The sequence below is a fragment of the Pipra filicauda genome, unplaced genomic scaffold (genome assembly GCF_003945595.2).
Source record: "Pipra filicauda isolate LSUMZ 115617 unplaced genomic scaffold, ASM394559v2 scaffold233_size1220752_pilon, whole genome shotgun sequence".
NCBI lineage: Eukaryota > Metazoa > Chordata > Aves > Passeriformes > Pipridae > Pipra > Pipra filicauda.
In genome coordinates this window covers 1,016,211-1,028,230 of record NW_024104347.1, presented here as the reverse complement: position 1 = coordinate 1,028,230, position 12,020 = coordinate 1,016,211, and the positions used below count along the sequence as shown (strand labels likewise).

The 12,020-nt window shown below is 39.4% G+C and overlaps 1 protein-coding gene across 1 annotated transcript in view; it reads left to right on the top strand.

Annotated features, from left to right (window-relative positions):
- The window catches only part of STAC (SH3 and cysteine rich domain), a 73,227-nt gene extending 61,608 nt beyond the window's left edge, over positions 1-11,619 (top strand). The window contains exons 9-11 of the mRNA XM_027729175.2: positions 760-811; positions 937-1,074; positions 9,168-11,619. Coding sequence (XP_027584976.1) covers positions 760-811; positions 937-1,074; positions 9,168-9,266 — 289 coding nt within the window. The 3' untranslated portion in view covers positions 9,267-11,619. The remainder of the gene's footprint in view (positions 1-759; positions 812-936; positions 1,075-9,167) is intronic.
- The last annotated feature ends 401 nt before the right edge of the window (positions 11,620-12,020 follow it).

The following is a 12,020-nucleotide window of genomic DNA, read 5'->3' as shown; positions in this document are numbered from 1 at the left end:
CATTATTTTATCAAAATCAAAGAAGTTATCAGGCAGACAGAGTGTTCTGAGGTTAATCCATTTGGAAAAGAGCTGCCACTTTCTTTCTACAACACATCGCTATTATAATTACATAATAATGATGAAGTTCCACCAATGGGGGGAAAGAGGTCAAATAACTGTTCAACTACCTGCACAAAGTCAGCTCAGCACATTTTGCTATTAGCATTTCCAGTCAAATTATTCTTCTAGATCTGCTTTGGAACTAGTCAGCTGGATGCTGATACTTAGCAATTACGACCCAGCACCACACATTATAAAGGTAAATATGTCCCATTCAAATAAAAAAGACATTCTTGGGCAGAATTATATCCCTGCTGACTAATTGCCTTTGTCAGCTAAATAGAACTATTTTCCTGCTGCCTTCCTTCTGCAATCACAGCTTGAAAACACAGATGATGAAGTAGTGTATCCCAACAAATGCCTTAAAGTAAAAAGATAATGCCTGTAACAAATAGGGACAGTTTCTTATTAAGCAGGAAGCAAAACTTCCAGTTCACAGATGTTGTCTCAAAACAGATCTAGCCCCAAAATACAGAGACTCTTATTCTACATTACCGTGTACGACTGAAGAAAACCTTGCCACCTCATTGAGTCAACCTGCAATGAATGCTCAGAAAAAATAACCATTAAAGGACTACCTTTCTATTAGAAGGGAATTGTGAAAGCTGATTCAACATGACAATTAAGAGTCAACTACTATTCCTCTTCTAATTATAGGCCAGGGGACATGATCACTCTTCTGGAAGACTCTAATGAAGACTGGTGGAAGGTATGTGCTAATTATTAAATACCTGTTTTCTTTCCAAAGGGAAAAATATCTTCTTTTCAATTGTGAACTTGCATTAAAGCTGCTAGTGTTAACAATCTTCTTCTATTAATACGTTCTCTCCATAGGGAAGAATTGATGACAGAACTGGATTTTTTCCTGCTAACTTTGTTCAAAGAGTGCAGCAAAATGAGAAGATTTACAGGTGTATCAGGACATTCATTGGCTGCAAGGAACAGGGACAGATAACTCTGAAAGAAAACCAGGTAAGATCCCCTTTGCTGGACCCTCAGCGAACTAGAGCATCCAGCAGTCTTACTAATGACTGGAGGAAAAATTGTGCAAGATGAGGACAGGTAGATTCTTTTCACTGCAGTTTTACTGGTAGAGTTATTATTTGCATGGCAATCGGGTCTAGTAACCAGTTAAGAGCAGTGTTTGCCTTGTGCAAACACATACTCCCTGCCTAAGTAGCCTAAATTTTCAGTCTCACAAACATTTATAATGATACTTTGTATATTATGTACTCTCTTACTGACTTCTGAGCGACAGCTTGATAAGCACACAGTCTTAGTGGTAGACCTTGTGCACCTGAAAAATGCTCTGTTTTTCTCCTCATTATTGGAGCTAATCTAATAAAAGACAGGGGCTCCCTCCCCAGTCTTTAACTTACCTAAAAATCTAAACACAGCTCATGGTTTTGGCTTCGGCAGGAACAGAATTAAGACAGCATCACACAAGCCCATGAATCTTAAATTTAACTCTTGTTCGCCAGCTCCAAACTCTATTTAATCATTAATTTTTTGTGTCATCACTTACATACCCTCTCTACAGGCCACAATATATTCTAAACTATAAGTGTTGCTATGAGCTACCCCACATACAGTGAGGTCTTGCAGGGTCCCTTCAGCCTGATGTACTTTCAGCTGCTCCTTCTACTTTGTGTCCTTCAGGTGGGTTCACTAGGCAAAAGCCATGACCCAAAATCTGCATTAAACAGGTCTTTTGCATAAGCTCATGTAAATAGGAGGATGGCTGACTAAGGGTGACACACAGCTCAAGTTCTTTGACACCTGGATGTAATAAAAAGCTAGATTTTTCTCACTGCACCTTGTGAAGCCTAACGTTCTTCCACCTGATTGAGTCTTTCTTTTCCTTTGGCAACTGACATCACCTCACCAGTAATTGTTTGCCTGATTTTAATAAAGTAGAGCAGGAATCAGAATCAGTGTGGACTTCAGGGCCATAGATTTTCCATGAAGAACTTCTGTACTACTTCGCTCCACTGGTAGATAAGATTAACTTATATCTTTGCTGCTGCTGTCTTGTGGCATAGCAAAACATACAGGTGCTAACAATCCTTGGATTTACACAGCTTTTTAAGGAAGGTACAGCAACGCAGTGACCAGAACACATTTTGACTGCCCCTATATGCATAGTACTTTGGTCAGCCCTGAAGCTGCTAGAAAGAGAGAAAGTTCTTAAACTCTTTTTACCCAAAATCTCTTTTGAAGTATATGTATATATATACGCACACAGACAAAAAAACCCAAATATTACCAAATCAGAACAAGAGCTTCTGCAGGCTTTGTGCTCTAGAATAAGCAATACAGAAGGGCAAAGCTTAGGGAAATGGTAGTGTTGGAATATGGCATGTCAACGTGAGGGAATGGTCAAGATCTGTGTCCCTTCTCGTTAGTGGGCACACTAGATCATCTCTGTTAGTGTGGCTGCTGCTGCAAGCAGTGAGAGTCCAGTTTCTTTCCTCAGTTGTCACAAAATCACAGTTTCCAAGCAGCAAGTCTGACAGCTTCATCTAAACACAAGGACCTTCCTATTGTCCCTATTTCATAATAGGCTCACAAGGGAGCTTGAGGTCAGGGGTACCTCATCATCTCTGGCAGGGCAGGAGGTAAAGAAAGGGATGAATCCATCTTGTCTGTCTACTACCTCCTCATTTGTTGTAAACTTTTTTAGCTCTATTGCAAGCCCAAACAAATTCTGAGGTTGAACTTGTGTATCGTCAGGTGCTCTCTCCAAATGAGAGAGGTTTCAGAGGAAACTCTGTTGTGAAATATAGGGCAGAGATCAGACTGCACAAACACATGAATGCAGGGACATGAGAGGAAAGGAATGCAGCAAACTAATTCCTCTCCACTCTCACACAGGTTATGCAAAACGGATACATTTAAGTAGCTTGAAAGCCATTTTGAGTAATTTCCAGGCAGGATAGTCACAGCGAGGCCACGGGCACTCATCTGCTTCCTGCTGTCCCTCAACACAGTGTATGATTTTTGTCTTTTTTTTTTTTTTTTTAACAGAGCAATTCTGCCTTCACTGTGGAAAAACTCTTATTGTGAAAAACATTTTTAATTGTTACTGGGAATTTTTTACTTTAAAAATTTATTTTATATTTCCAAAGTCAAATTTCTTTTCTTCTTTCTTCAGTCATTTCTCTTATTTCCTGTCTTTTATTTCTCCATGTGAAGCAGAGATAAAAGTGCAATAGGGGAAGGTAAAACCTTGGAAAAATTTTTTTTGTTCATTTTTGTTCTATTGAGAATTTCTATGGGATGTCATCATCCATTTTACCTGACTCTGGGCAGAGTCCAGAGTGCTATGAATGCAATATATCTACTATGCGCAAAGCACCAACTTCTTCCAGATTAGCAAGAAGGGGAGATTTATTCGTTGCTACTAATTCCTGTCAAATCTCACTTTACCTAGAAAAACTCATTAAGTGGTCTAATAAATTCTTGTAACTAGAGTATGGTAAATTGTCCCAATTTTATTGTTAATTCATTGAGTCAACTTGTATGTGGTTTAAAAGAGTCTAGAGCCATTCTGACAACAAAGGCAAGTAGGATATGCCAACAGAAAAAATTATCCAGAGAAAATAACGTGAATTTTTGTTATATTGCTTGATACCTTCCATGGTTTATACTGCAGGTCTCTATTCCCTTTTACCTTATATGAATGTTCCCAGATACGCAGTCTGTTCTTGTTAGGCTAAAGCAATATATTCACATCAACAAAGCCACATGACTACCTTAAGAAAAGCTATTTTAGGCAAGTAGAGATATTTTCAAAGTTTGAGGCACAGTGAGACTTTCTCTGAAATCACTTAGCAGTTTCCTGCCTTGGAAATAAAATTTTGAATTTCAGCTTCATACAAGCCTTTCCGGTAAAGCCAATACTCAATGGAGGACTGAAGAAAAAACACAATTTACTCACCTATCTTGAGCAATATGCACAAGCTAGTCTTCACAAAGGATCCCTTGAAAATTTCACTAAGAAATATGAGAAAAAGTACTGCTTCAGAGACCCCAATATCTTGGATTTCAGGATTCACTGACAGATTTGTGACTTCTAAAATCAATTCAGAAGATGACTGGACACCACAGTGCTCAATCAGTAATCTGTGGGAGGGAGGTAGACATAGCCCCTGACATCATTAAAACAAGACTATTAACAGGGAAACCAAATCTAGCCAATTTCTGTGGCTTTCCACTCTTTTAAGCTGTCTCACAAACACAATATCCAATATATAATAAATACTTGGAAAAGCACCTCTTAAAATATTTTTAACATTTTGGTCATCCTTATTTGTAATGAAGTGAAAATAATCTACTGTTTGAATGTCTGCTTTTACTTCTCTTAGCCTACTTAAAGAAAGGAAATAATCTTTCAAAAAAACCTACTCACACCCTTTTCTGGCTGCCTCTGACACCTACAGTCACACTAATACAAACGACTTTAGAGTTGGGCTTTTTGTGATTAAATAACACAGCTGATTTTAATTTGCACGAGTGATCTTGTGCAATAGAAATTACCCCAAATTGTAACGTTTGTAACAAGTCTGAGAATCAGAAACTCTTTGCTTCATCCAGGTGTGCGCTGTGAGTTTACATAAAAGTCAGTGCAACAGACCCATTTTCTGATGGATATTTATAAATCTCACTGATGTAAACTAGTCCTGCTGGTGAAAGCATGTCCCAGTCAGTTTCTGCAGTGACACCAAACAGGCCATTACTCTTGTGATGGCTACAATCTCCAAACCAGGCCTGTCAGTCTTGCTGTCCCCTTGGCACCACAGTTCAGGGGGCAAACTTCCCTCCTACCCCACCACCTCAACACAGGAATTTCAGAAAGAGTGCTCTTAGGCACATTTATATTAGCAGCTATGTGCAGATATGATGCAGCCACCAGGAGAGCCTGGGAATTGGCCTAAACATACCCACAAGGCTAGGCTTAACAAGGCAGGATTCCAGGCCGGGTTTACAGACCTGGGGAAAAAGTCTGGATGCTTTCTTGCTACCTGGCTTTTCACCTCATTGTCTAGCAGGTACCTTATGTACCCACATTCTTGGGATATTCTAATAGAAGCTGCACTTCTAAGAGCGTGAGTCAGCTGCCTCTGAAAATCAGTTTCATCACAGTGACTTATGCATTAGGCTTAAATTACTTAAACTTGGCACTGAAAGTGATGTTGCAGTTCTCTGTGTTCTCCCCAGCTGTAACTGCTGCACTTCAAAGCTAAGCTAAAAGGGAACAGGGTCTTTTTCCAGCTATCTGTGATTTCCATCGACATCAGTCTTGCTGGCAGGGATGGGTGTTCCCACTCATTCTGAGATACTGAGTGGCACACAAAATTTGCAAGAGTTAAAACAAGTGCACAGGCCATTACGCGTCTGGTTTAGTCCTGGTCTTTAAAAACAAAGTCTAATGAAACATGTCATTAAAGTCTAATAAAACCTGTCATCATCATTTACACTAGGACTGAATGGGTATGAAAACTGAAGTGTTTATCATTTCCATCCACAAAGTTCATATAGGCAAGAACTTCAGTGCACTGGCAGCAGTAGATGTAGAAACTCACAGTGTCCCTGTGCCATCATTCTCACAAAGAGAAGATTTGAACTTACAAATGTCTTGACCTGGCACTTTGTGTAGGCTGCAGGACAGCTCTTGAAACTGTACTGTCCTCATAATCAAGTTCCTACTTCATCAGAACCAGTCTATGGCTGACAGATAGCTTAAGTATATGGAAGAAAGAAGAGAAGACAGCTGCAGAAAATTAGGGCAAGTTCAAAATTACCCCTAGACAAAGAGAACTGGCCACTTGAGCCCAAATTCAAAACACAGGCCTTAAAAGAACAGGAAAGTATTAATGACCATGCAACTTAAAGAATCATTTCTTAATTGTTCATGTGCCCCACCTGCTCAGGCTGACTGATAAAAAATTCTTGGGACAGATGTTGAAAAGTTCAGACAACAGTCATGATCTGAACAGTTGTTTTGTTTGTTTTGAGTGTTTTAGGTATTTTTTAAGCAAAATGAGATGAAAGAATGGGGAAGTGACTTTATAATATTAGATCCCACTTTCAAATAGTTCCAAAGATCACTTATTGAGTGAGAAATAGGCCGAGCTCTAGTTTCTTACTCTGTGGCTTATTCCACTACTAATCTCTTGAGCCAGAGTGCAACAGTTTGTCTCCATTTGTGTTCCTACTAAATTCACTGGAGAGCGGCTGCTCTGGCTCACTTTTCTTGTCAGGCTAGCAGCCTTCCCCCCAAAACATGTCAGCCTGAGTAGGTGCCATTTTAAGCAGTTTCCAATTTTATGCAGAAAACCATGGTCACCTGACAGTAGCTGTGGTACCTCGTGCCTTCACAACCATCATCTTTGCCATCTGTCATCAGGGCTAATCCTCAACAACAGCTGGTTCATCATGTGGAATCCAAAACTCTGGATACTACCAGGCACTTATCTGGGGTTGCGTTACTCATGTAAGAAAGTCAAGAGCCAGATCCCCAGGCTACAACTTGAGAGTGAAATCCTTGGCAGCATTCATAAAAGAGGATGAGAGCAAAAGCGGTCAAAGATGGTGTTGTGTTCACTCTTTTCTGAAACTGTAGAATTCGGAGCAGGTCCAGGTCTTTGCAAAGCTCCAGCAGCTGTCACAGGCCCAGGAGACCTCCTGAGCTGCACAGGATTATGACAGTGTGGCATATTGTGTCCAAACTCACTCTGCCCCTGAAACTTCCCCTTCCTTGGAAAGTAGTGGGAAAAAACTCTGCTGTCTGGGGTCTGGCACATACAGAGGTTAGTATCTTAGTGTGAGAGAATTTCATCTGGTATTTGGGAGAATTCAGATCTATGTATTAGTATGTAGAGTGAGAGAAGTTCTTACAGAAAGGCATTGTACTCCTCATGCCCAGTGAAGATCTAAAGTTTTTACTGTAGCTGAACACTCTCACTGATATCAAGGAGCTCTCAAACCAGCAGCAGAACAAGGGGAAAAAAAAGAATGAAAAAAAAAAAAAGAATAAAAACCACTGGAAAAAGAATGAAACTGCCATAATTTTTCACTCCAAAAATACAAAAATAAAGAAAATCAGTGTTTGGAAAGATCAGCACTCTGTCCTTGCAATATGTTCTGCACAGCACAAAAGAGGTTAAACAAGAAAATGCAGCGTGGTTAGTGAGCACTGTAGACCTTCTGGAGATATGATTATTTTGGGGATTCTAGCAAAAAGCTAGATGTCTTTCAGACATTTTCAATTAGGAGAAAAGAACAATGGTGGAGTGAGGTATTTCTTTTTACCAGTCAGATCTAGTTATGGAGAAGTTGCAAAAGCTCACAGCAGTAGGGATCATCTGAGAGGGGCATCTTTCAACTAATGCTCTTTCCCACACTTAGATAGTCTGCCATACTTGACCATCCTTAGTCTTGTGCTTCTTTGCCAGCTTTTTCTCTCATTGTTGCAGTTTTCATAGTCTTTCTCAGAGACAGAGAACAATACATAGCAGTAATCAGAAACTCCTTTTTGTGTTCAGTGCTTTACACCTCTGCTTTGAATGGCAATGTGACTCCAAGGGAAGCAGATGCTATGCTGGGGATTCATGACATAAATAAGCTTTGCTGTTTTGAAACAGAACCTAAACTAAACAGCATCCATTCTATACCTCTCCCACGCTTTCCATGTGATTTAGCCCAAACAATACATTATTCTTTTTAATTGCATGTCAGCTCTGTTGGTGTGCTCAGTCATTCTGCCCCAGGGACCTAATTCAGCTAGTGTTGAGTAGGTAGATTAAGTAAGAAAATTAATGAGTCCATTTATTTTCCAAAATGTTGTCTGCAGGTACAGAGATGCACCTCACTATTTCCAAGTACTGGAGGTGGCAAATATGAAGCAGCTTCACCTCCTTCTTATGACCTTTCATTTCTCTCTGGCAGCATCAGTGTTGTTAATAAATTTTATGTACGTAACAACAGGACAACCTGGCCCAGAGTTCAAATGAGGTATTTAGGTGTCACACATAGCAGTCATGCTGAAATGGATTTACCCAGGAACATTTCAGAGCTATTTTTGTTAATTTCATGCCCTCTGAATTATTCTAAATAAACACTGTAAATACTTACCAGACAGAGAACAGTGGTCATCCAGATAGAGAGGTGACACTGACATCATGAGAAATCATTGAGTTGAGCGGTCTCAACAGGACCATTGGTTTTCTAATTATATTTTAACCTTGTTTGACTAGTAGGAAATATATAGTTATTTGGCACAGATGTTTGAAAACAACTCTTTATTTTGTGTGGCACTGTGTTCAAGTCCCCAGTTTAAAGTACCTGTGCCACTACGCTTTCAAATGGCTTGGCCATTACCAGATGTCTCAGGAAGGGCATTAAGGTGGAAATGCCTTCAGAAAATGAAAACCTTTAGCACAATGTAATATTTGTGCTATTGGAAAGACCACATGATTTAGTAACAACTGCCTCCGTTTGGAGTGGGTGTCATACAAACACGCTCACAGAGTTGGATTTGGGTCACACATTTTGATATCCAGAACAGGCATCTGTAAGTGCAAGGCCTGAATAAGTAACATTATCCACTGCTCATCTGAGAAGTACCTGAGCTTCTTAAACTTGCAAAAGGAGAATATGTTTGCATTCAGGTCAGTTGCTACAAGTGACCCACCTTGGCATCATGATTACTTATCACCACCAATTCCTCTCCCATCACCCATTTCTCTCATACACAGACAACTAAAGCAGAAGGATTGCAGTAGGCTGAAGTCATAATTCAAGTTTCAAAATCTTTTATCAACCACAAGTTCTTGATTATATTAATGTCTCTGATATATATGTGCACTTCAGGGAGACGGGAGAAAGTTAACTCTCTAAATATATGCGTCTGAGATTCTTATCAAAGCAGAGTCCAAAAGGGATTGTTCCGCTTATAGAAGTAACTAGCGGGATGTCTAACCTACCTGATAAATAGCCTGGAATAATTTGTCTCTTTGATCACAGCAAAGAGTTTAATATTTTCATACCTTCTTTGTATTCAGATTTGTGTGACTTCTGAAAAGGAACAGGATGGCTTTATCAAAGTATACAGCGGGAAGAAGAAAGGCTTTGTCCCCATAGATGTCTTAGAAAACATCTGATTTCAGCAGCCTACTCACTGCAGTAGGAGCCCTTTGTTGGCAATGCCTGTCTGCCTCATCTCACACTGTGTCAACCCAGCTGGGCTGTCTTGCAGATGTTCAGGGAAATAGTGAGAAAACTGCAACAACAAGAAGAAAAAGACATTAGACTGCCACAGCAACACTAAGAAATAGAAAAGTTGAATGTTTGAAAGAAAATATAGTCAGAAACCACCACGGAAATGAGAGGTCCTTGGATACTAACAGAAGTAAGGTAACGAAAAAAAAAAGCCCCGGGCTGATTTCTGGTGCAAGATGGCTGCTACAACCCTGATGGAGACAGACAGCTTGTTCTGAAGGACTAAACTTGTGTCCTGTTCTTGTGTCTTAGAAAATTTTTGGACTGCTTTCTTGTTTGAAGTGTGTATTTTTGGGAGGGGGGGGGGAAGTACCATTCAAACTGTCCTCGTACTACAGTCCAATGCTTGTAGTAAAGTGTGGCTGTAGTTCTACAGTTTTGTCCCCAGTATCAATTAATGAGTTTAAGCGTTTAGTCCTGGTATTCAGTCTCGCAACCAATCAGTTTGGAGACACCATGTGAATGTCAGTTCAAGAAATGCACTGTGCCCTGGAAGTTGGCAATTTTCTCTTTCTGTGCAATCTTCCTATATGAAAGAGTAGCGAATCTGTGTGTCCTTTGTTTTCTCTGTATATGAACAAAAGCTCTCAGCTTATGTGGGTGTGGTGGCTGCTCTCATAGCTCACGAAAATAGCCAGTCCTCCAATTCACAAGCCTGCTTGGAAGCATCCCTCTGTGTTTCCTTCATCTGGTGAAGTGAGTAAAATGCTGGGAGAGAGCCACAGGCTTGAAACATTTTATATTTTTCTGAGTTTATTGCACTTAAGAAGATTTTATATATTAATCCTATTTATAAAAAATAAAACAACTAACCCCTGGAAGACTGAAAGTGCTAGTAAAAGGACAGGCTGCACATAGGAGTGAAGTCTGTAATTATCAAAACGCAGAACTCATGACAGAAAGGCACTGAGTATCTTAGTTGTGTTCACACACTAAAGCTGTCCTCTTTATTTGCTAAATAGAAGGTTTGCAAATTCATCAGTAAACAGACTGACATGAATTTCTCCTTGGCATAAACCACTGTGACCATCCCATGAGTCTTCTCCATCCTAGTGAGACTGTGCAGACATCTCTGTTTTGTCCGTATAAAAGTCCATCTTGAAACAGGTTTTGGGCACATGAACCTTTTGGTACCTGGATAGCAGTCTGTGAGACCTGTGGGTCTTGACTGAATTCCACAAGTCAGTCAGTGCCAATCCTGTTGTAGAGCAGGGGTCCTATGATGTTTGAAGACAGGGAACCTAATTTCCAACTACTTAATTGGATGTAATTGCACCAAATACACTTAAGCAGCTTAGCATGTATTATGATGTAGAGATTAAGTCCTATTCTAAAGCTCCCTGCTGAATTCATGCCTTCTTTGACTAGCTTGAAACTGAATGCCTGTCTTTTCTGTGATTAATCCCAAATTGACGTCCTAAATCCTGATACTGTAAGCCAGGCTAGTATAGGCCTTTGCAAAGTCAACACTATTTCTAAAAAGGAAGTTACTAGTCCTACTCCCATACATTGAGGCAGTTTGAATCTGTGATGCACAGCCCAGGTCTCAGTGGCTGAGTTGCCCTATTTGAATAGCTGATCTTGTTCTAAGGCTCATGAAATCCAGGACAACTCTACACTTGGCCAGAATTTCACAGAGCAGTTCAGTCTTCAACCTTTTGCAGATATATTTTGGAGCTCCTATGTACCATTTAATTGCAGAGGAGAAAGTTGCAAGGCTGCTGACTGGGGAAACATGGCCCTTTGTAATGTAAGCGGTCCATACTGATTATTAACAACCTACTGACTGATCAAAAGTATCTGATTCCATATCTTCTGTGGGAATATTAGCAATTTTTTTTTCATTTCAAACAACATTCACTCAGCTAATTTTCCTAAGTAACCAATAAACTCAGTGGGAGAAGATTCTGATAAGCCTTAAAGATCAAGAGAAAAAGCAGAAGAGACACATTAATCCACTCTGATTTATAAGATTTTCTTTTATATTCACCCTTTCAAAGGAAAAATTCAAGTGTTTGTTACAGTTACAATATTTGCTACTTTTGATTAGGCCTGTCAAGTGCACAAAAGGAAATCTGTATTAATCTGTACATATGTGCTATTGTTTACATGATTGCATCATACTGTGATTCCCTCCTATTTTGGTCTTCTATGACTTTGATTTATCCCTACAATGTGCATCATACTATTCAAAGAATTATATGAATAATACTTACAAATCACAATGGCCTTTAATCAGTGTCAATTTGATTCCTTTTGATACTGAGCAATAAATAATAAAGTGACTGAGTAAAAACAAAACAAGCCTTATGTGGACTGCATTACATCTGAGAAACTATTGCTTCTGAACCAAAGCTTTCATGGTTATCTTTAATTCGTGGAGGTGTTTTTGTTTTCCTGATTTTTTTTTTTTGGTTGGTTGGGGTTTTTTCCTTTGTTTTGTCTTTTTACTGGACTTTTGTTGCCATTTGATATGTAGATGTAATTTATACCTAATTTAGCAAGAAGCACATACCATACATGAGTCTTACTTTAAGCATGTGATTCATTGTCTACTTGCATGCTTGAGGATGAAACACTTTGTTGAATTAAGGTCATTTTACTCAAATTTATTTTGGATGCCTTACTCTGAGTCC